Below are 26,043 nucleotides of genomic sequence, written 5' to 3' on the forward strand. Positions count from 1 at the left end.
ACTGTAACTCTTAGCCTACCTTAAATTCTTTTCTTGCTTACATTTTTACTACTTCACCAACTGTCAACAGCCGTAAGCAGAGGAGATTATATTATAGATAAAAGAGGAGGTCACATTTGGTTGTAGTACGGATGAGGAGAGTATTTACATTGCTTTCCTGTTGTGGCTGTTGTGAATTTTGTTGCATCTGGATGATCAAATGGAAACATCAGGTTTTATGATCAACAGCAGAACACATTCTGCACACGGCAGCCACGTAAACACACATTCTTTGCCGAGCCACCCAGGGTACATGTGCAGGTCTGTCTGACCCTGAACCCTCAGAAAAAAAAACAAATCTGTTTGTCTTCCGTCACTTCCAGGCAGATGCAGTGTGGTTAATAAAATCGCTCTGTCAAGCTCATGATATTATCATCATCAACCGTTTCTTTGGCATCCATCTCTTCTTCTGCCTTGGAGCACGTCAGCTCTCTAGATTACAAATTGTTTGAAAACTGGAGCTCACTATGAAGCCACTCATCACTTCCTTTCTCCATCAACTCATCTTTTGCTTTGGCAAAGCTGTAATTATAGCTATTGAGCAGAGTGGTAACACATGACAACCGGATCAGTTGTGTCGTTTACTGACTTAACAAATTGATATAATAATGTCAGATTACCAATCAAGCATTTTTCTATGAGCACTTGGTGTAGTTATGACATACAGAAATGGTAAGGCTATGTTCACACCCAGCATTACAGTTAAAATGAACTTGGTAGGGCACATCCCTGTTTGGCAGACCTGGCAAATAAAATTGTCCTAATCTCAATTTTGTCCACACTTTTCCCTCATAAATCAAACACTGTTCGTCTGTGTACGGATTCCAGCCCGGCGCTAATTAAAGATGACACTCTGCCTTTTCACCCTCTGCAGGCTTGAAAGATGTCTGTAAAAGGGTTGTAGTTTTCCTCATTTACGGAAAGCTGTGGTCAATTTGAATATGTGTCAGTTACAAATATTTCAACAGTCTTCACAGCCAAAAAATGCCTCACATCACTCCTGCAGCACAATTCACTTCACTGTTGTCCATCCATATACTGTACTATGATCTATGGATCTAGATCTATCTGTGTTTTTTTTTTAGAGCTTTTGATCATCTCCCATGGCCTTCCTCACCAGGAAGGAGTTTGCTTGCGTGGCCGCAGGATTCTATTTTATCACACATTTTGTATTCTCAAAGTCAACACTGAAGCTACGGCCTAGTACCCCTTTGAATTATGTTATATTAGACAATTTTGCACCTCACAATTTACGTCCAACTTTTGTGCAGTTCATATTCACCTATTTATTGGTAAGTAACTGTTTTAGTTGCTAAACCCTAAAATACCTTCTCCATAGTTTATATGCCATAACCGCGATCTTTCCCTAACCTTGACCATACCGTATCATGCGCAGATATTTTAGAAAGTGATAATCTAAAAAAGATTGGCATTGAATGTAAAAGAAATACATTGAATGACATCTGGGGTTTTGCAAGATTGTTTTTTTTATTGATGACCTTGTAAGTCTTGAATAAACATATTCCTGAATTAACATTTCTCTAACAAAACTGAATGTTATAAGCTTTGTAAAGGTGCTGTTAATGACAGAGCTATTTTGTTGTTTTGTATTGGATTTGATTGTACAAATGTACCTAAAGTGACCACTGACACAAACCTAAGTTTGGAGGCTTCAGGAGGGCAATAACATGACACAAAAGCAGTATTTTGGCAAAAATATGACTTGAACACACTGACCACCTGGATGGACAGTTGGACAGTGGAGATAGTGATTGGATTTTTTTTTTTTTTTTTTAACTAGTCACATTTGGATTTAATTTTAAGTGACATGAATTCAAGCTAAAGGAATTTACAAACGTCTTCCAGCTGCTTTTCAAGCTAAAGGTTTGATACTCACATCGGTTTCAGTTGGAGTATCACTTTAACAGTGAGTTATTGCCTTTATGCCTACTCCAGGAACTGTCGACGGCTGATTTATTTACTTTCATGACTTCAGTCGAGTCTGGTCTGCACTGCAGTCAGCATATCGGTGTCTGGTGCGCGTTCCCTAACACGCTTAACTCTGCCATTCTACCCTGCACAGCATCACCCACACGACTTTAAACACTGATCTTGATTTATGTTTGGGTTTTTTCAGTGGACCAAAAATTCAGAGAATTAGCCTAAAGAGTCGCCCTGCTCTGGTCTGGCTGGTAAACCTCATTAAAATGTTATTTGGTCGCTGGGAGGAAGCTGGCAGGGGGAAACATTAGCGGTTCCACTTCAGCACAACCATAAAGTCAAGTCAATCAGCGATTTGACATGGCAGACCACCAAATGTATATTATTTCCACCAGCCACAATATGCATAAATATGCTGTTTGAGTAATGCAATAAGCACATGGAGGTTCTGGTAATATACCTGACTGTAAATTAGCTAGTGTGTGTGAAGGAGTTGTGAGTGGAAGCAGCTGTCAGGGGTTATTTTATGGTGAACAGGCTGGGATCACATCGGTTTCTAAATTCCAGTTTGTTTTAACTCTTTTAATTCTGCTTTTCTATCATTAACATGGACTAAATTTGATTCATTCATTTCTGCTTGCAGTATTTTTTCTAAATTAAACATTTTTTTCTAAACATTTCCAAAGTTTGTTTTCCTACATTTACTTTTCATAGTACGTTGGTAATAAATTGTTTAATTCTAACCATTTATTATTTGGGGAAATGAGTCCCTTTCTTGCCGATACATTAGAAGATCAATATCACCTATGTCTGTGCCTTAAGTGTGGCACTAGATCCAGCAAGCAATCAGCTTAGCTTAACAACTCTAAATCCTAGTAATTAGTACAATGTATCTCAACAACAACTTTTTTAGGGCTGTCAAATTTAATAATGCTGTAATGCAAATTTGTTTTAATGCCACTCATTTCTTTAATGCATTAACGCAACAGATTTTTAGGTTGTAGTGGGCTAAATTTTAAAGCTAGAGTGAAGATACTGGTATCGTATGAAACTAGAAAAAACCTAAGGAATCCATTGGTACCAATCATGTCATTTTCAAAGGGACCACTTGACCTCTGACCTCAAGATATATGAATGAAAATAGGTACTCACAAGTCTCCCCCTTTACAGACATGCCCACTTTATGATAATCACATGCAGTTTCGTGCAAGTCATAATCAAGTCAGCACACTGACACACTGACAGCTGTTGTTGCCTGTTGTTGAGTTTGCCATGTTATGATGTGAGCATATTTTTTATGCTAAATGCAGTACCTGTGAGGGTTTCTGGACAATATTTGTCATTGTTTTGTGTTGTTAATTGATTTCCAATAATACATATAAACATACATTTACATAAAGCAGCATATTTACCGACTTCCATGTTGATAAGAGTATTAAATACTTGACAAATCTCCCTTTAAGGTACATTTTCAACTGATAAAAAATGTGCATTCATTTATGATTAATCTTGATTAACTATGGACAATCATGCGATTAATCGCAATTAAATATTTTAATCAATTAACAAGCCCTAAGTTTTTTACGTGGAGCTAATCATTGTAACTATTTCTTTATATCTGTTTATCCATCTGTCCAGCCCAGGCTTAATTGAATCCCCCTGCTTCCAGTCTTCATGCTTAGCTAAGCTTTATGCTCATCGCGCCCTGTCTCCAGCTTTGATATACAGCCATTAGAGTGGTATTAATCTTGTCATGTAACTCTCATCAAGAAAGCAAATAAACCTATTTTCTGAAATGTCAAACTTTTCTTAGGGGCAAACACATATTCTACTCAAAACATCAAATAGTCACGAACCTTATTATTAATTTGCTGCTTCAGGGAGAACCGTGAATCAGGAGGAATCAGATTGGAGGTTCAACGTTGATAGAAACTTCTTAACTCTAACCACTCCTGCAGCAAAATTACATATTTGCTGTCCATCCGTACGCCACATTAGTTCTAAACATGTTAATTTTCAGCAAAATATGGCTAAATACACGTCCTGTGTGCCCTTTTAATTTTTGAAAGTTAGCGTAAAATGGCAGCTCTTGAAAGGAGCTGTTGTTGTTCTTCTCTTATCTTATAACTGCTACAAAAGCAAGGTGCATTGCTGACAGATATTATATTTTATAACAACAGTATTTCAGTGGATATTTCCTTAAAAACAGTAGTTGAAAATTTGTACTACAACTATGCCTGTTAAAAGCAATTTAATTGCTAAGAGTGCAAACACAGTTCATCCTGCCCTCCAGACAGACACACGTTCTGATTGACTGACTGAGATCTGGACAGCATTTGTAACTCTTGCTCTTTGATGTCTTTGCAGGTGACTGATGAGGATGAGTGTGTGCATGCAGTTGTTGTTATGAGGGTGCATGTGTTACTGACTGGCAGAGGTTTAATTAGCCACATGGTTGGCACTCCTTGCCCTGAAGTGGCTCTCTATGGCTTCATCCTCCTCATTTAAAGTCAAGCCAAGCTCTTAAGACGCAAAAACAGACCCTAAAGACATGAAGACACTTGTGCACAAATGTGTACCTACTCAATGTGTGTGTGTGTGTGTGTGTTATTAGACTAAATGCTCTTTAATTGGGATGGATTCTTTGTGGGCAATTTTGAAACATGATGAGAGAAAGATGTCAATGATGCGCTGATGTCCCACAGCAGTATCACTGGCATTTCCACTGCCAGACAGACCTTCTATGAACGAGACCTAAGATCCCCAGCCAGCACATATACACTTAATCGTTTGGCATTGGCAATCTTGGCACAAATACACAACCCCACATTGAAAGCCTGATGACAGAGTAGTGTGAAGAAGTGACATTGGATTGACTGATGCTTTTGTTTTGTGGCGGAAAAGTTTTTATTTAAAAAAAAAAATAGAAAAGATAAATGTGTGCAACACAGACATTTACTTCAGTGCTGTCGAAAACAAAATTCCTCCAGGTTTAGAAAAGTGTTTTGTGTTGGTGCAGGTCATGTTGCATCATTTACTAATCATCTGAAATTAGATGCAGAAGTCAAGTATCTAGAAAATGTAGTTTGCCAAAGTTTTATATTATTCTCCATTGTTTCGTAACAGTTTACGGTAAAAACTTTTCATGTGGCTTCAAGTAAATTATACTATGAAATAAGGAGAGTGGGAGAGATAAAGGTGTGTTTGAGGGCTGGATCTAATTCCTGAATGAAGTTATAGTCAACTAATTTTGTCCTGCAGTCTTTTTCCATTCACATCATCTCTCATTTGTTGAACCGTCTAGTTAATATGTCACATTTAATGATCTATAATTTACTGTTGGAATTGTTGAATGAACTGGAAACTGCTGTGATTAGTGATTTTCCATTTGGTGTCTCTGAGCCATTGACAAAGCCTGTCAGTGTCTGCTGTAATGGCTGACAAACAACAATCTGAGATGGACATATGAGATAATTTACTATAATGTATATCAGTTTCATTAACCTCTGACATGACGTATATAGCTCATTACATTTATATATTTGATCAGTGATATACTTATGGTTGTATGAGAAGACCAAATATTTTTTTTTGCAGTTTCTAATCCTGTTTACCTTTTTGATCGTTCCATTATCTAATTGTTTACTCTAAATATATGTTTTAAAAACTAATTTTTTACTTTGTATATGGATTTTTTTCTGTCTGTAAAACTTAAGAATATTTTTTAAGAGTCCTCCTACACCTGCTATGAAACTTGAACCTTACATCTGGCGCTATCAACAGGTCAAAGTGTTGACTTACCGTGATGTCGTGAATGTTTTGTGCAAATTTTAACAGGCTTAACTAAGATGGTGAAAATGGTCAATGTTGGCATTTAGCTCAAACAACCACTGTTCCTAAGTACAACCTCACAGAGCTGCTAGCATGGCTGTAGATCCTTAGTCTTGTCAACTTATTGCATATACCTAGAAAAAAAATTACAAAATAACTGCATCAAAGCAAGTTTATAAAATTGTACTTATAAAAAACATCTAAGAAGTAATTTGAAATTGCTCCATACTCTTTGGAGTCTCAAACAAATTTCCTTTAATCAGATATCAGCAAAGATAAACTGTAATAAATATGATTTTGTACTTTATTAGTCAGATATTACATACAAATACAAACACCAAGCCATTTTTGCCATACATCTTTATTAATGTATACATTATGTACAATAATAAGTTATATATACAGTTATACTTTGGTTCTGTGATGAGTTGTGTGTGTTTCGACAAGTACTACTATACTGTATGTGCTACTGAGGTAAGTAATCCATGTTTGGCTTCTGTATATCATCCTATCAGCATGGTCCATCCTTGGGTCCATTTAATTTCAATTCAATCCACCACTTAGATTATTTACAAAAGTATAAAACATAAAAATAATTGCTTAAACCTGTTTTGAATTGGATTTGATGAGGACAACCATGCACTAAGAAGGCAGTATATTTAAATGTGAGCTTGACAGGAGATATTAAAGAAAAAAAATTGGAATACATGCTTGATAAACATGCACATTAATTAATTTAAAGTACCGGAGTCCAGCCCCAGATTGCATTGTAAAATATGAACAAAAAAGCATTAGAAAAGGAACTTGATGTGTTTGATTTTGTGCAGAGCAGTCATGGGACGTTATGCTGACAAAATCAGACTTCAGATAAAGATCAGTCCTATTCCCAAAAAATGAGATCAAAGTAAGTCTTGGCATTGCTTGTTAAAGTTGGACTTTGGAACTTCCTGCTGAGTTTTGAAGCTTAACCGCTAGAGAAAGCAGGACGATGACCTGTAGCATCTTACCTGTTAACATCATCACTATTAATGGAGCAAAGATGAGCATTATGTGACGCTCCTCACAAAGTTTAACTTGCTTATCGGAACCAGCCTCATTCTTTGAACATACAACACTTAACCGGCTTCAGCTGCTTTTTCAGAGGTGGACAACCCGCACAACTGCATATTGTTCTCATTTGCCATATTGGTCCCATAGGGGAGAGGGGAGCTTAAATCCTGTCTGAGCATGACTGAGCCGACCACAAGAGCTGAGTAAGGTCAGACGTTTGTGAGACAACCGTAGCGCTGCTTCAACCACGACCGGCTGCATTCTTGCGCCATTCACAGTGCAGCAACCCCGGGGGCAGTTAGTTATGCCTCTGCCATGGCATCTCTCTTTTTTAATGCAGGGTTTTTACAACTTTTCCACTGGGCTTTCAGTGGTTAAGTGGCCCTAAATGCTTAATTGGGTGCTGGAAATCACAGGCACTTTGCACCCGCTCTGTAAACCACAACACTTCAGCCTATTAGGGGCCCGGGGAGCCACACGCCAAATAATTAGGGCTGGCGGCAGCACTAGACCGCAGCATTGGGGTAAAAGGGGAATAAGGAGGGAGAGGAAGAATTATAAGGGGGGAGGGTCACAGACTGGGGTCACTGCTGAGGAAGTAGTTGCTGTAAGAGAGTGTGATGGTCTGTCTGTTAAAGTTGGAGAAAGCGGATTTGCAAATGATTGGTTGAACTCTTCTGTAAACTATCTGTTTTCGATCACACTTTACACATTTGGTAATCAATTGATAGAGCTGGGTTGGTATTTTAAAGGAAACATCATCACAGAATCAACCTGAAATTGACATAAAACCACAGTTTTAAGCATTTAGTTAAAAATATCAACATAATGTCTTTATAAAAAATACTGTTCTGTAATGTTGACTACAATTGTGTATATCAGTAAGAGACACGGGGGTGTCCCCAAATGCCCAAATTTTATCAAGCAAAGTTTACCAGATGAAAGCTGATCTGAGCGATGTTTTAACGTTTCCAGCTTATAGCATAATGATTGCTTTTTAAAAAGGGAGCTCTTATCTGTTGTCTTTCCTGTATGATGACAGCACAGCCAAAGGCACAGTTACAGTATGAATGTTAACTGATGCTGCGGTCAAACCAGGTCGCTTTCTTTATGCGGACACAAACATCTAGTTACATCAGCTCCGGGATTAACCCGAAGATTTTGGCCCCAATCAGAAGGTTCAGTGAGAGGACAACTAAGAAGGCATCCTCATTACTCCTACTTATAATGCAGTGTGCCTCCAAGAAAGGCACTTAATTGGCACTTATTTCCATCAGCACACCATTGCCTCTTTTTGTATGATTTTTTTTTAAACTGCATACACAATTTTTTATCAAAACTTTAGAAAAACACTGCAAAAGCTGTGATTGAGTTGCATCCAGCGCAGTTAATCCAGCTTTTGTTTTGGTAAAATTCTTTAGCATTTGAGAAAGACAAAAGTCTAATAAAATATAAACTAGTTCTGATTATTTTATTCTTCCAAAGGAAAAAATATCTGAACTAGGAAACTAGAGAATATTCTTAATATTTGGTCTGATTTTTGTCTTTCTCAAACTCTAGCACTTTAGAAAGACAGAACATTAAGGCCATACAAAGTATTTCAGAATAGCTTCTTGACAGAGAAAATAGGAAAGAAAGGATTGTGCACGGGGAGGTCCACTGACATTCTTCATGTGATGGGGGTAAGGTGTATACTGTATATGTTCTGTCCTCTTCGTCAGAGCAGTATCTGTCCCTACATACATGTATACTGTAAGGCATCCGAGTCTCTGCTCCAACACATAGTTAGACGCTGGCGCAGCGTTGGGATGGAGATGGGCATGGGGATGTACAGACCAGCTGGCTGTGAAAACTGCTGTTGCCCTGTCGTCCAGCAGCTGCCGCCATCTCACCGCTGCCCAGCACGTCTGAGCAGAGTGACTCCACCGCGTCAAGCCTTTCTATCTGCACCAGGCGGGTCAGGAGGTCGGGGATGCTGTAGCCCGCCGTGCTCACTCTCTCGAAGAGCTGAAGGCCGTCGCTCATGCCACCGATCTCGTCGCGCTTTAGCCCGAAGCTCTCGGCGAGGTGCCTCCATGTCTTCACCACGGCCGCCTCGCTGCTGTAGGAGGAGCTCAGCATGCGGCTGGTCTTCTCCAGACAGTCAAAAGGAAGCTCTGTGGGGCTCAGGCCTGGAGAAGGACATGAGTGTTAGAAATGAGTATTGAGTGTATATGAGTATATAACTTTTCCTCTCGTGTAAATTTTTTGTCCAATACTTTGGTTTATGACTGAATACTTACAAACCTCTGCTGCACTTTTTGCGTAGGGCTGATTATCAAATGTTGCATGCTAACACACTAATCTAAGACGGTGTACAAGTCTGAATTTTGTTTACTTGTGTAAAAAATATGCCTGCGGAGTGAGGTAATGACTTCTTTCTGGGGCAGTTTCACTTCCTAAAGCAATTTTCTTGAAAATAACAGTCAATATCATTTCTCACTTCAACACAGTCCATACAGAGAGTTCATCTTCAGTAGAAAGAAGTAAAATGCCCCCACAGTGTTGGCAGAGATCAATTCTTGATTACAAGGCTTGGTAAGATGGATTTCCATCTGTGTAAGAGACTTACCCTCTGTCACATTGCAGGCTCTGGCATACAGATCCAGGATCTTTTTCCTTCGACTCTGTAACATCTGTGGAGTAAAAAACAGCCCTTTGTGATTTCCAGATGAAACTGAACTGAAGATCTGTTCACAATCATATCTTTTACTCTAGTAACATCTTTAAAAGCTTCATCTTCCTACCCCGGGGGTTTTATTGTTGTTGTTGATTCCGTTCACACTGCTGATGTGGTTGGTGCTGGCGATATGGTTGACATTGCCGATGTGGTTGGGACTCGGGATGTTATTGGCCTGTCCAGCTGCAATAGTGGGGGCCCCGTTGCAGGCTCGTTCCCGCTCCAAGAGGCCCAGAGAGAGAAGGCAGAGGTCGGGCTTGTTTCCCAGATTGACTAGGCACAGGTTCAGGTTGTTAGTCTCGGCTGATCCTTGCTTGTCAGACGCCGCCTCCTCGTCGCTGTCAATGCTACGGCTCAACAGCTGCTCGTTCTCTGATGATGCATCATTTTCACTGCGCACACAAACACACATATTTGAAAAGATTTATATGTGCACAAAGTCATTGGTATCCCATAAAACACTTACAATGTGTATGGTCGCCTGCTAGTGATTAGGTCTAGCTCCTAGACATTACCTAATTATATCCTGTTTGTTTAATCTGTACAAAACGGAAGCGTAAAAACAACAAATTGTGGTTTAACAGGGGATTGTTGCTGGACTATTTCTTGAAAGGATTTCTTGATCTCTAGCGGTGCTGGTAGGCGGGTATTATTACCTTTGGATGGAGCCAAGCTAGCTGTTTCCAATCTTTATGCTAAGCTAAACTAACCCGGATGCTGGCTTCAGCTTACATTTGCTGTACAAACAAAATAAAAAAGCGAATGATATTTCCTTACATATCAGACAATTCCTTTAAACAAAGTAAAACTATTATACCATCACAAAGAACCCATTACAAGACTGTCCTCAATATACAAGAAAGATAATTTGTCGAAGGTTACTTGTTAGTATCACACTTCCATGTTGCAGTAAAATGTGTTCCAGCTTCTGACAAAAAAAAAAATGGTTTTCAATGGATAAACTACAAGTACACTCAGTTGCCAGGTTACCTAGCTAAAGCTTATGCAGTTTAATACAATAAGTCCTATCTTCATGAAGGTTATAAAGTTGTGTTTTGTCCACCCCATTTATATCAATGAGGGTAGGCCACACATTAGAAATATCTATAATGCAATACAATTCAACAGTAAACAGCCTCAAAAAAGTAAAATAAAGAACTCTATAAAACAGCTCCATCAAAAACTGAATATTATAGCCTTCATGAAGGTAGGGTTTTTTGCAGATTTGATGTATTAGACTACATTGGTTTTAGCTACAGTAGGTGAGAGGGTTTTTTTATATTCTTTTGAATGTCCCTCCCCTTACACTCTACTGATTTGCACTCTGATATATCCATGCATATGTACTAATTATGGTTCTATAAATAACTGCAGGTGCAGAATACACCGTTTTTCTGTCATACTTCATAATTAAATGGTGACAGATAACACAGGATGACTTGTGTCTTTGCAAACTTAACAGGACCTTTTGTCAAATGAAAATGAACTGGAGAAGAATGCTGTTGTTGTTGCCATAGCTGCTGATGTTTCTAAGCCCTCCCTGTGATTGACTGAAATAGCCCTGCATTTTAAAATATGATACCATGTAATATCATTTGATTACCCGGCCTCTTCCTCCCTATGCCTGCTCTGGATTTTCTCCCGAAAGCACCTTGTTGACAGAGATGCTCACAGAATGCCATTGTTTCGCAGTCCCACGCTCTTTTCATGAACGCGCACACAAAATGGCATTGTTTCCCAGACATCTAACACCCACTCTGGCAGCTAAAGCAGTGAGTTAGCACATCCTCTGGCATGCTGCTATACCACACTGTTTACAGCTATTGATGCTGAGGTGTGTGTGTGTGTGTGTGTGTGCGTGTGTGTCTGTGTCTGTGTGTGTGTGTGTGTCTTCCATATATTGGAACAGCGTATCAATCTAAGCATGTTCACTACGGGCACTGTAACATTTGAGCACAATGGCTCACTGTAGATTTGTGTGCAATATGCTATCATGTATTCCCACACTTCCCTCTGCGCACTAGTCACTAGCACCTATAAAGCAGCATTGTCTGCACATGAAGGATGAGATACGCAGGGAAACAAAGGTGAGAAAACTGTTGTTCTTTGTTGTCTGCCAGGGTGTGCTTTCACCTGGTGGTGGTTTTAGGGCGAAGAATAAATACCCCTATCTGTGTCGACAACTACCCCCTCTGTCCTGCTCAGTGTGTGCAAGGCTTCAGGGCTCATGTATGCTACCTCGCCACCCCACAAAACCACTTCTCTGCCTGCTCCAAGCCACATAATGGCTCTCTACTTCATAAAAAAAACTCAACCGAATTTGCTTTTTACATACCTTACACACACACATACATTTACGTAGCTACAGCACAAAAGAGGCCAGCAGCAACGACACTACTACTGCAGTGACTTGTTCTGCGGTGGCTTAATTACGGGCAGATGCTGAAAAAAATGATAACTTCTTTCTGTTGTGTAAAGCCTCTGAGACGCCACATACAAATGCAAACACACACATATACTCATAATGCATACTCAAGATAAGAACACAGTGGTGAATATAAAGTCTACTGTATATGTCCCATACACAGTCATGACAGACACATAGACTTCACTGATGAATAAGCACAAAATGATGAGTAAATATACACAGTTATTGTAGACACACATACCCTAAGGTTAATATATTCAGTGTACTAAACATAGAAGCCGTTCTGCCTTGTTTTGGTGAGTAAATCCCTTTCAAACCTCAGTGGATATACAAAAACATGGCTGGTGGTCAAGCTAGAGAGGAAAACATTATTCTGATTTGTTGACCCTTGTCTTGCCTAGTCCAACTCCATCATTTCAAGGCTAGTAAAAATGATTCTCTAACCTCAACCATCCCCTTTAACAACATACCCTCATGGTAATCAATAAAGGTTCCATTGGGAAGCTTGTTTTTCATCCTTATGTTTCAGCATTGCTAAGTTTAGAACATGCTTGATGTCCGTTTGTCTGCTCTTACTTTGTTCAACCTAAGAGTAGCGGTGTGGCGAAGTTGTTTGTAAATCAGAAGTGTCTCTCACCTTTTCACCGTCTTCTGAGGAGGAGCTTTTAGTTTGTCAAACTCATCTTTCTCTGAGTAGATCACCACATTGTCTGAGAGAAAAGGAGATAATATAGAGGTTTAGGTGTGTGTTTCTTTCTCGCAAATACAGAATTAGTAGTAATAACACTGCAAATATACTAACATCTCAAAGGATGTTGGTCTAACACATGTGATTTTGTATATGAAAAGACTGCCACATTATTAGGGCTGACCCGAATGCTTCAAAGCTTCAACCACTGCCATGGTAATCGACCTCCAAATCAGTATTTGAATGCTTCGGTTTTTGTTTTTATATAAGTATGTAATAATAAAGTATAAATCCCAAAATAAGACATGAAATAAGGAATGATTATTCATTATTCATTGAATAACAGAAGAATGGCAAATTGAATTTCCCAAATGTTATTTTTTCTTTCAATAGATACATATTCTCACTTTAACTGTTAGTGAATGTACACATCTCAATTTGGTACATGTAATAAACCAGACATACCAAAACATCTCACAAGTGCGACGAAAGTCACACTCCTAAAGTTTATACATTTATCGAAATACAAGTGGTGCGTGGCAGGTTATAGTACAGTAATGCAAAATGAAAGATCTGAAATTCAGAAAAGATCTCAAATCTGTCTTTTATCGCAAAGTAAGACCAGATTACATTTTTGAATAGATGTTGGCATGACTTGAAGTTCACTAAAGAGAACAGATTCCTGAGGCTAAACGGATGTATACCTCGAATGGAGTAACTGCAGGCAGAGTGATGTATAAAATGATTACGGTGACTATTATGTTAAATTACACTTACATCATGGATACTGATGGGGATAGACAGCGTAATGAGTGAATACCTAAGTGGAACAAATACTGTGTGTGTGTGTGTGTAAGAGAAAGAGAGAGTGTGTGCGATTTTAAGCATCTGTGTCTTTCATCTCACAGCCTTATTAACTCAGTGTCTACATGAGTGACAGCTAGCTCCGGTAGAGCTCCAAGCAATGGGCTTCTCTCCCAAATACACATTGCAGTCACTCTCTCTCACACACACACACACACACACACACACACACAGAGAACAGTAAGTAACAATGCAGGCATTAATTTTTTTGTCATACTATAACTACTTCATCGTGTTTTTTTAGCCATTACATTATTAAGTCCGCAACCTCATTGTACCACATAATGTGTCTGTGGCCGCAGATACAGTATGAGTGTGCGTATATGTGGGTGTGTGAGTGTGTGTGTGTGTGTGTTCGCATCCACACCACATGTACGTGGTTAGGCAGTCAGTCTGGGAGTGAAATTGAACAGAGCATCATTGTCAGGAGAAATGGCGCCTAAAGCAACGTATGGTTTTAGCTTTGGAAGCTTCACATTCCACCATGATGTACTCATCATACTGCAGATCTGTCAGAACACACACACACACACACTTGCATTTGCATACATTATGCTACAAATCATAAATATGCTCATACTGGACTGACACGCAGAGCCAACACCATTAACATTTAGATGTGATTCGGTTTGTTTGATTACATATTTGATGTAGACTTAATCAGCGTTGCATTAGTCGTTGCAGGGCAGATCTTAACATGAAGTGAGAGTTCAAGTGTTCCATAATTCATATCTGCATGCCGCTCCAGAGACTCTTCTGCCTGGCAAAAGTACAATTATGACGGAAACTTGTTTTTTTTTCAGTGTGAAATTGTTGCAAAAGAATATGCAATTTACAGCTCCAATAAGAAATATATCAGCTGAGCCCAGAGCACTACAGGAAAGTATTGGATTATACTTTTGCAGATATAAGCTCATCCACAGATAACATACAGTGTTTGGGCTTAACGAATAAGCCAGACATACGGTCACAGGATTGAGTAAAATTACAGTGTTGCTCTAATCACTGCTGGGTGGTATCTGTTCATGCCTCAACTGACTGTTAAGTAAATTGTGTGCTGTGTCACTGTGACTATTTGGGATTCATTTCATAGTTGTTAAAACTGAGGGTGGAAAAAAAAACTAATTATAGTTTGTTTTGTTACTATAATTATGGCTTTGTGCGTCTTTGTGCTGTGCGGAGTATATTTTTTAGTAGATTGAGTTTAAACTGCGTCTGCTATTTATTGAGTATATATTTTCTAGGCCCTCTTTTAGGAACTGCGCAATGTGCAAAAGAAGTTTATGGAAACTTGGAAGTTTGTGACTGTTAGCCTGTTTATTTTTACAGATATGAAAACACTGAGAATGTTGGAGAGGACAGAACAGATGGTGTGCGCATAAACAGTAGATAAATTGTTGTAGGTTCATGCTTTACTTGGTTTCTGCAGTTTTTCTTTTAACTTTATGAATCATAAAAGAAATATCTTAGAGTATTTACTCCTTATGATCTCAGTAACGTAACTATACAGCAACTACATTTATTTTCAAGGACTGTTGGCTTTTATTGACCACACTTGCTTAAGAATAATAAAAATAAAAAACAAATTGTGTCTAATAATTGTCATATGTCCTCTTAAGGATGAAATTCAAGTTATTGGTAGTATTGGAGTATTACATTGAGGTGTTTTTGCATCTCAATATAATCACTTGTTTTCAGAAACCTGAATCAAAGCTTGTATCCCGATGGCCATGCGTATGGACAAAAATGTGGATAATGTTAGAATCATGTATACAAGGATATAAATAACAAGATTACTTGTGTTTCATGTAAACATCATATCCGGTATACAATCAAAACCAGAATAAGGCTCATAACCGGGAACTAAGTGTGCATGTAAACAAGACTCCCACTCATGAGGCCAGAATACAGATGGGAGCTAAGTCAGTTCGTGAGAAACACCAAACAAGAAATCATTAATAAGCTTAAATGCTGCGTTACCTCATTAATTATTAAATATGTGTGTGTATGTTGTCTCACCAGGGACATCTTTCTTGTCTTCCTGTTTGTTGGTCTGAGCTTCCACTGCCTTCACAACTTGTCCAGAACAACATGCTGCAGACACACACACATGAGGAACGTCACACACAAATGCCAACCTTTAACATGACATTGTGTGTATGTGTGTGTGGGGGTGTCGGGTGGGGTGGTGTCTTACCCTGGCCACTCGGTTTGGCCTTCAGGATGTAAAACATGATGATGAGGACGATGGCGATGGCCATGATGAAAATGGTTGACATGGCGATAATGAGAGCCGTTGCTAGGTGACCTTGTCCGGTGGAATCTGAAACATGGAGGCAATGATGTAAAGTAGTGTTAATGATTTGTGGGTGTGTGGGTGAAAGAAAGACATCAACAAACAAACAATGGATGGTTATAGATAGATGGAGCTTGTCAGTATATTTCTGTTTGTGTATTTATGTATATACCTTTATGTGGATGAGGGAACACAGTAGTGCTGCCAGGGTCAATTATAGGTTTTTCTCTCTGCACGCCCGTTGACATGCCTGTGAAACACACACAGACACATACTTTCAATACTTGTTCATTAATTGTGGATTAGTGAAAATATTTTTTGTTCTGTTGTTTGCCCTTAAATCCATTTCAAACAAAACCATAGCTATCACCGGGCTAACACACACACAATTTTGATTAAAGGAATTGGTTGACATTTTGGGAAATGTGCTTATTCACTTTCCTGCCAGGAGTAAGATGAGAAGATCAATATCACTCTCTGTCTCAGGCTGATCACTGAAATTTGTGTATAACCCACAAAATCAATTTGTGTGTAATTCAGATAACCGTGAACCAGGAAATATAAATAGTGGCGAACGCCACGTAGGGAGGAGGTCGAGGAGGATGGGTGAGTCAACAAATACCGGACTTACGCCCAGGAGACCGGCGATCGTGTCCTGTGTGAAACCGGAAGTCAACGTTGATTTATTTGTCACATAGGTTAACGCCACTTTCAGAGTTATTTTAAGCCAAACCACGATCTTTTCCTAAACCTAACAAAGTAGTTTTCTTCCCTAAACCTAATTAAGTTGTTTACTGTGTAGACGGAAGTTTATTTTGAAAAGACTGTATGCATGTAACCAGCTGAAATTGACAGGTGTTGCTGGACATTCGTAGGAAAACGAGCGAATAAGGAGGAATAACTTTTTCGTAAGATATCATACGAACCATTCTATGAGGATACATTGTCTGTCTGAAGTACGGATTAAACAAACAAGATATAACATGTAAATCACTGAGCTTTAGAGGTGCTCGTAGGCAGATTTTGTTACTTTAGGACAGAGCCAGGCAAGCTGCTTCCCCGTTTCCAGTCTTTGTGCTAAATTAAGCTAACCGGCTGCTACATATTTACCATACACACATTAAAGTTCTATCAATCTTCCAATTGAAATCTCCGCAAGAAGGTAAATAAGCATATTTCCCAAAATGCCAAACTATTCCTTTAAAGTTGGATGAATGATGCGCCACTTTCTTCCAGAGATGACACAGTTTTACAGATTGGTTGAAGGTGAAAGCACCAGAAGTACTGTCCAGCTTGAACATTAATTTTGTCACTGGCAGGGGCGACATGCCATCTGTCACTGCTTATGGCATGTTAGCTTTGGCCTTGCATTTTATGACTTTTTTCACCCCCCAATAGTGTTCCATGACATCATTTTGCAACGGACGAAGCTCTTTGTCCAAATTTCTTTCTTTCTCTCTGTTCACCACTTCCTCCCCCCCACCCTCCTTCTTCCCCTCTGTCTCTTTTTCTGGATTATTCATCGACTGTTTTTCCTCTTTCCTAATGGAGCTGTGAAGTCCTGGCAGCTCATAAATCAGCTCTTTTAATCAGTCTTTTATTTCACCGAGTCGATACACTGTAGACCTCTTTGGCATGTGCCCTGCTGCTTCCCGTGGTCTCAGAGCCTCATGTCATCACACACACACACACACACACAAGCACACACACATCAGTGCCCTGTGGCTGCAGACATTAACTCGGGGTATGTGTTTACACTCTGGATAAGTATATGAGCCCGAACTGGAATTTTGTTTAGCGTCTTGCGGTTTCGTCTCTTGATCATGTCTCACAGGCTGAACTCACACTGCAAAATGATAATTCTGCAGGGCAATCTGAGTACTTAAATCCAAACAAACTGAGAGGAGCAGAATTACAAATCAAAGTATTTTTGTTTGAGGTAAGAATTGTGAGCAGGGATGAAGTGAAGGTTAGCGTCTGATAAGTGCGGAAATGTGATACGCAGCCACGTGTGTCTGGTGTCACCGTAGGTACGTAGAGGAAAAAGAAGATTCGAAATGTGTTCTTACACTGAGTAAAGTTTATGATATCTGTTGATAGTGAGTTAAGTATTTATATGTGTTGATGCCCGCTTGGAAAAGGGCAGTAAAAGTCAATAAAAATCAAAAGATGAGGGTGGAAATTGAGGGACAGACTGCCTGCCAAAGAGTAGCATCGGCGCAAGCAGTAACACGCTAATCATCATCGTTCTTTCTCATACCCACTGAAGTTTTAATTATCACACACACAGAGCGAGGCAGGAGCCAGGGTAATTTACAGATTACATGGCGAGTGTCAGCCTGTCTTCACCCTGAGCAAATAGAACTCCCAGCTTCCAGCTCCTTTTTTTATTTACTGTTGGGAGTGCATTATTTTTATGTTCTCTATCATCTAAAGAGGGTTTAATTAAAATGTACCACAGACTGACTTAATACATAAGAAGAAATGGAGAATGCTCTCTGTGATTTTATCTTTTAACCAGACTAATCAATCTTATTTCAGAAAACCATACTGCTTTTACAGCTTGCTTTGAAGAACTTTAAGTTCTAATTGTTTTCATGTTTCTTATTATCTGATTTGAATCTCCTTATCATTGATTGATATAACACAAACAGCAATTACACCTTCACCCAGACCATTAAGGGCTATAAATCGTCAGGTTATTCTTGTGAGACATCCCTTTTCACATGAGAAGTTGTGCATTTTTTTCTCATACAATTTTGTTGACTTATCGATTAGTTGATTCGATTTGTAAAACTGAGTTTCTCCACAAAGAATCACATAAATGCAGCACTTTAAATCTTTTTTTTATCAGAAATGTGCTCATAAGTTTCTTAGAAATAAGCCATTCAGCATGAAAAAAATAAAAAACGATTAATCAACTAAAGAAATCTTAGTCGGCTGAGACCAAAACGATCATTAGTTGACAAATCGACTGAGGGGGCAGCTTTAGTAGTAAGTAAGCACTAGTATCCCCAAAAAATATCTCAATATATGGTTAAAATCTTAAAATTAATTGTTCGACCTTTGGGGAAATGTGCTTATTTGCTTTCTTTAGATGAGAATTAGTTAAGACTATTGATACTACTCTCATGTCTGAGAGTGGTATCAATCTTCTCATCTAACTCTCAGTATGGAGTAAGTGCAATTCCCCAAATGTCCAGTTATTCTTTTCAAACAAGAAACCTGAATGTTGTATATTGTATATGAAATATGTCAGCACAAAAATACTGCAATCCCCTAATCAGTTTGAATCTGAATACAAGATAAAATTACTTGCCACACAAGTTGTGTTAAATCATTCTATGTCTTAGTTGCACTTCTTCACAGCATCATTCAATCAATCATTTCCATGCCTGGGAGAAATAATTAAGGAACTGTTGAAAAGCAAGTGTTTATTCATACACACACGCACGCACACGCACACACACACACACACACACTGCTCCTATTTCACACCCTCTCCCCTGCAGGCCCGGGCTGCTTTTTGGGGTTTTCGTCTTTCAAAACACACTCATTAAATATGACACAATAACAATACCATTCATTTCCGGCCTCTTCAATTATGCTCACAGGGGGTTTTGAGCAATTATATGCCCATAAATATCATTCCCATAGGAGTATGTATGTGTGGGTGTACAAAAACACTGTGGAGATCTCGTCGACATTCCCTCCTTTTTGGATCAATGTGATCTATTTGTCACATGTGGACAAACCCACAGAGGGCACAGCAGGATGGTGTGAATATCCGCCTCCAGCTTTGCAATAAATAATCATTTTGACAAGTGTAGAAAATTACTTAAAATGGGAAATGACATTGGATGTCTTGAAAGACTATTAATCTCACCGCCGCTGAAAGATTATTTTCAATTATTGTGACAAAGATTAAATTATGAGACAGATTTTCTAACTAAATGGTTTAATAATATGGACATTTTTTTGGCCGTGAAGACCGTTTCTGCAGTATGTAATTATATTGTAATTGATTGAGGTCTAATCTCCTTCTCATTTTCATGGTGTTTTTAACAATATCTGCGCCTTTTTCATCTTTAAAAGAGGACACAAGAGGACAATTAATTACAGTTTACATTTATCTTTCTCTCTTTTCCAGAGTGTCCCAAACGGATTTATATGTTTCAGACTAACTAACTTCATAACAAAGATGTAGTAGTTCAAATACATGGAAGGCAGATGGCAGGAGGATAAATGAAACTTTGCTGTGCATGATGAATACTAAGAAAGGATAATTCCTTTTAAAACCGATGACCTAAAAGTTATTAATGCCATTTACAATAATAAAAAAATGTGTTGGGGCTATTTATAATCACGTTTAAACAAGTTACCATTAACGAGACACCCCAAAAGGGACACTGTGGTGATTGAATATGTATTCAAATTCAGCATGAGGAAATGAAAAATACTGTATGATAAAGTATAATTCTGAAACGTAATTTCAATAATGTATTCTGATAAAACACAAAGGCTGGGTTGCAACCCTTTTTGCTTTCTGCAGCTTTATGAAGTGCAGCATCAAACTGCTTACATACGGTATCATATTATATAGCCTATGGTTGCAATATTCCTGTATGCGTTACCACCACAGTCAAATCTGCAAAATATATTGAAGTTATTTTTTGCTTGACTGCCACTTGACAACATTCACGCTCTGTGTTGCAAGTGTGAGGAAACGTTTATGAACTGCGGAGGCTGATAGTGAATGGGAAACGGAAAACTGAAAACAACCTCTGGTAAATATTATCGTCCAAAGATGTGGTCGCAGCAACAGTTGGCGCCATGCATGCGCACACACACACGCACACACACACAGATGCATGTACACACAGTGTCAGGTATGCAGGGTAATCAGTGAGGTTATGGATAAGCGGCCAAACACCCCTCTGGAGCCAGAAAAGCAGAGATGCAGGAAGGGGAGGTCCGGTTGTTGAACTCCTTTGAGTCCATCAGCGAGGCCCGCCGACAGGGGAGGACAGTGACCAGAGGGTCTGGGAGAACTCACCACAACCTCTGACCTCCGATTGTTCCCTCAAACTAAATCCAGGCTTTCCACATCTGTTTTTACACAGCATGTCCCCTTTTATTTCCTTTCATTTAGACAGAAAACTTTAATGTTTGGTAGCTTTGAATCCAGCGGAAACCAGGTCCGTGTTTGGACAAAAAAGCTGTGAAGATGAATGTTGAAAAAGAAAACAGGGGAATTCATAGTTGAAAAGAGAATAAAAGGTTGTTGGGACGAAAGGTTGGAAGTGAGCGGAAGGAAGGGGAGGGAGAAATTAAACTGCAAAGAGGTTGGTCTTACATTCTTTGGTGTTGCGTGGTGCATTCTGGCAGGAGTGGCAAACCATCCCATAGAGGTTCCTGGGTCTGTTTTCCAGCATGTAATACCTGGGAGACATAAAATACATCGGTATAAACCAGCAACTTGGTAGATTATACTGTATAAATAAGCTACACTAGACCTGGTTAGGCTTTCCGGAGAAAAATTAGCTGAAGGAAAGGAGCATTTGCAGGAACATTTTAAGATTAAAAAAAACAATTAAAGCACGTCTGCGAGCACGGCAGGTGTGTAATACGGTATGTGGCCTCCCTACCTTCTAGACATACTGTACCTACACCGTGCATAAGTATGGGGAAGCAGCTGAGGTGAAAAGTTTGCCTCGGTGAAGAAATGTACATAATTGATGCCCTAAAGGCACTAAAGATGGCTTGGTACATATTATGGCCCTGAGTCATGAAGCGTCTATTAGAGGAAAGGCGAGAGGGAGTCGAGTCTGTGAATGACTGGTGGTGGTATTAAATCATTTAGGCTTGAGAACATGAGCAGAATTTTTATGAGTATGAACATAATGTATGCAGCGTGCAGGTAATTAACTGATGCCTTCATATATCTGGATATAGTCAGAGAAACTGGTTCAATCTTGTGCTCCTGGACACTGGTCATTAGTTGAGGGAACATCTGATTTGTTTGCTGGTGATTGATTTATGATCTCTACCATTAGACATTAGTCACTCTATTTTAACTACAAATAACTGCACGATTACGAATTTAGCAGATGTTAACCGTTCATGAAGATGAGCAAGCATCATCAGTTATCTCATTTAAAGTTCATAAATTAATTATTTAACACTTTATGCAAATGTTCCACAGAATATTAACTCAGATTGTATTATTATTCAAAAAAAAAAAATTTTAAATGGTAAAATTATATACAGAAGGTCTGCTTAACACTTGTTAATGTTTTATATACCTTAGTCTAAAGGGGTATTAAATTAAACCCTTACAAAAGACTTAGCAAACTATTTAGAGGTGGGATAGCAAAAGCTGCAACACAGTGAATTACACATATATTACCTCTCAATTAGTTAAAGCAAAACATTATTGTAACAAAAAAACAAGAAGAATTTAGGTCATATTTGAACTATTATTATAAGTATTAATGAATCAATAACACATATAGATGTTTCTTCATGAGCCCTTAAAAATATTACATATGCAATACTGATTGAATATTTAAGAAATTTTGCAAAAGAAAAACTGTTCTGGACTTAGAGAGACAGTGAAGTAGCCTACTATTGCGTATTATGAAGACATTTTTGATAGATTATAGATAATAAAGTATTAATTAAGTTCACATGAACTCATTGCTCAATGATGACTTGTAAACAGTAATTCTTTAAAGCGCTACTGAAGTTGTTTCCAGGGAAACAGGTAGATAAAAATCTCTATCATAACAAACTCCTCATTTTCCTCCAGGTCTTTTTCTCTGCAGACTTTAACTGAACTTTATTGCTACTGTTCAGGCCTGTTCTGTTCTGCATCGAACAGGTATGGACTCTGCGAACTGCAGCGTAGAACACCCATACATACAATACAGCGCATGCAGTACAGACGCAGACATAGACATGACCAAACTCAGTGTTCCTGAGCAAAAGCAAAAACATCCTGTGAAAGGAGACACAGAGCCAAGAAAAGTAGAAGTCAGCAGGACAACATCCAGGCTGATGACAGGAGGAGGAGAATCATGAATCTCTCATATTTATGCCAGTTCCTCCAAGACTTAATAATTAAATACTGCCCACAATCAATCATAGTTATTAGATGAAATATGATCCAGAAAAATATTTAAAATGTTTTAATTTAGCAAACATTTATGCGTAAAATATCTCACAGCGGGAGATCCAAAACAGACATTTAAATGCTGTAAGAAAGACAAAGTTTGGTCTTGACAAAGCACGTCAATGTACAGAGAGGCAGAAGGAGGGGGAGAGATGGATGATGGGAAGGATGAGAGGGGAAGAGAATAGGAAGGTCTGGTAACGTTTAAACCTCCCTTATTGACTTCATATTTGTGAGTGACAGGGGGTTTCATCCGCAGCTGTCATGTGCAAATAAAGAAGTTTAGGATTTAGAGTGGGTTTGCTCACAAAGGGAGGCAGCGTATTAAAATGAAGACAACAGGGTGGTCCATTCATGACAACTCATACTGTACATGTGGCAAGATTTGAATAGTCTGAATAATACAGTACTATAACAGTGCATCTCCGTTTGTGTACGTACAGTATATATTCAGTGTAGTATAGTTCACCCTTTATGTATGCATGCCTTTAAAGGTACCCTGTGGAGTTTTCCAGCACTATTGGTGCTACAGAGCAACTTTTTATGAGTGGGTCCCTGATTTGTTTGTTCCTGTGCACACACATAAGGACGCACGTGCATGCACACGCACGCAAATGATTCAATACAGATTCTTGCCAATGCAGTTTTCATGATATTCCAGCGATCTACAGGATGCAGGAATGTGCCAAGAAACGCAGCAGTGCACCAGGACAAGGCAGAGAAGAAGAAGACTATTAGCAAGTAAACAATGCAAGTTTAAAATGGCTTTGCAATGGTTTTATGAGGAAGGAAATGCATTCAATACCATTTTCTTAGTAAATCTGGCCCTGAATATAAACAGAAACTTTGTCTAGGGCACCTTTAAGCAAGGCCTTGAGCCTGCAAGCTGCTTCAGTGGATCCTCTGTTTCAATTGTGTAGTAAATCCCTGCTGGCTTTTTGTTTTTAAGTTGAATCTTGTAAACGTGTGTGTGTGTTTGTGTTGTTTACCCTTGTAAACAGGGTCCGCACTCTGCATCGCTGTCCGGAGTTCCCGCTACGCGAACAGTGGCTTTGTAGAGGGCGTCACAGTCTTTATGCCGTCTGCAGATCTCGTACTTCCCTTTGGAATATTTTCCCTGTGGGCACGGCACACAGGCAAAGTCCTCATCCTTCACACCGTAGCCACAGGTCTGCAAAACACACACACATTCATACATTAGGTTAGTATTTCTCTCCGACAGTAAATTGGATGTAACTTTAAATGAACTCAACACCCTTCGGATCATTAAGATGATTTACAACTGTGCTGTGGACACACAAAAAAGCACACCCCACACACTCACATCTGTTTCTATCCATATCCTTAACCAATCTGGCATTACTGTTTTGAGATGACAAAAGAGAAATCCGATTGCCACAGAGGTTTGAGTGTGTGTGGGTGTGTGTGTAGAGCTTTCCATGCCTGGTAGTGTTTAAGATGACCAACTCATCATGCTGTCATCCAGCATCGATCCCCTCCCATCTCTGCATGGTAATTCCTCACAGTGGGGAGGCCGAACAACAGACCACACACACACACACAGAGACACACACAAAAACATACTCTCTTTTGCTTCCCTCTCTTTCATCTTGCGTTTCCCTCTTACTTTCATCCGTCTATTCAAACAAGCCTATGCCTCTTAGCTTCGGGCTACAGCAGACGGACTCTCAGAGAAATTTAATATTCCTTCCCTTCTGTTTGACGTCCGTAAGTCTCCGTGTGATTGTTTGATATAAAACTTTTCCGAGCTATCGGCAGGATCTTGCCGCTTTTGGTTAAAGCTCACTTTGGATCTTTTTTATAACATAGGATTGCCATGGCTCTGCTTCTGTTTGTTCTCCAAAAGCTGCTCCGTTTGAAAGCTTCTTTCCTTTCAAAACAAATTTGTCGCCTCTTTGAATCTTATGTATCATAAATCTAGGAGGAAGGGAAGAGGATAGAAACTAGAAGTGACAACAAGCAGGGAATATTCTGTCTTTTTTGCCTTTATTTTGAAAGTTGACAGTGAAGGGAAGGAAGGGAAATGGGGGGGTGATGACATGCAACAAAATGTTCCAGGCAAACTGAGCCGGGGAAGTTGTGGTGCATGTTATGCATCTGAAAACCGCTGGGCCACAAGGTCCCCCCCGCAGAGAGCATATCTTCAATGTCAAGCAGCTTTCACACACCATGCAAGCTGAAACTTCGATGCCCAATTCTTTAATGTGTACTCACCCGGCCTCAATAAAAATTAGGAAATTTAAGTCTGTCCCCATTGTTTATGTTCATATAAACTACATCATGCACAATCTGGATACAAGATGCACTTTAAACGTGTCCTCGGATGTCTTGTGTGATGTCTGTCTGTGCGTAAGTGTGTACTTTCTGAAGTCTCTGTTGTGAGGAGGAACCCTGTGGTTATCCCATGATTAAAAGGGTGTCACGAAACACACACACACACACACTGAGCCCACAAAGCTGAGGGGAAGAAAATAACACATGAATTACAGACTGTGGCACCCAGAAGATCAGACAGGCAGGAGAAAGTGCAAAGGGGGCTCTCATCTCACTGATTGAACTTTTTTCTTCTCTCATGTTTCTGTCGCTCTGAAATGGCCAAATTATTCTTTATGACAGAGCTCGATGCTTATCAGACTGAGCTTCTCGCTGCCATCTCTGTCTCTGTTATTTTACAAGCTCTAACGTGGCACATTGTTGAGGATGCTTACTGGAGGCACATGGTAGCTTAGTGAACACAAGGCAGGAAGTAGTGAAGCAGGAAAGGAAGTTAAAACCAAACACAGTTGGAGCAATCATTGAGAGACAAGGACAGAAGAAAGGATGGAAGGAAAGAAGAGTGTTGTGATTATTCCCAATTTAATGAAGGATGAAACAACAGAGTTCAGTTTGTTGCTTTGTTTTAAGCCATGTTAGAATGACAATTTTGGTCAGATTGACGGTCGGTCCACTACTTTGGTCCTCAAGTACCTCAATATCTACCAGATGAATTGCA

The 26,043-nt window shown here is 39.2% G+C and overlaps 1 protein-coding gene across 2 annotated transcripts in view; it reads right to left on the minus strand.

The window, feature by feature from the left end:
* Positions 1–6,154: 6,154 nt before the first annotated feature.
* The window catches only part of edar (ectodysplasin A receptor), a 36,721-nt gene continuing 16,832 nt past the window's right edge, over positions 6,155–26,043 (minus strand). The window contains exons 4-12 of one of the 2 annotated variants that reach the window (XM_037790778.1): positions 24,020–24,201; positions 21,213–21,298; positions 16,029–16,106; positions 15,758–15,883; positions 15,580–15,654; positions 12,646–12,718; positions 9,648–9,972; positions 9,473–9,536; positions 6,155–9,032 (exon numbers count right to left, since the gene is read on the minus strand). In XM_037790778.1, the coding sequence (XP_037646706.1) occupies positions 8,647–9,032; positions 9,473–9,536; positions 9,648–9,972; positions 12,646–12,718; positions 15,580–15,654; positions 15,758–15,883; positions 16,029–16,106; positions 21,213–21,298; positions 24,020–24,201 (1,395 nt within the window). In that variant the 3' untranslated portion in view covers positions 6,155–8,646. The remainder of the gene's footprint in view (positions 9,033–9,472; positions 9,537–9,647; positions 9,973–12,645; positions 12,719–15,579; positions 15,655–15,757; positions 15,884–16,028; positions 16,107–21,212; positions 21,299–24,019; positions 24,202–26,043) is intronic. The other variant, XM_037790779.1, reaches the window with a different exon arrangement.

The sequence above is a fragment of the Sebastes umbrosus genome, chromosome 13 (genome assembly GCF_015220745.1).
Source record: "Sebastes umbrosus isolate fSebUmb1 chromosome 13, fSebUmb1.pri, whole genome shotgun sequence".
Taxonomy (NCBI): domain Eukaryota; kingdom Metazoa; phylum Chordata; class Actinopteri; order Perciformes; family Sebastidae; genus Sebastes; species Sebastes umbrosus.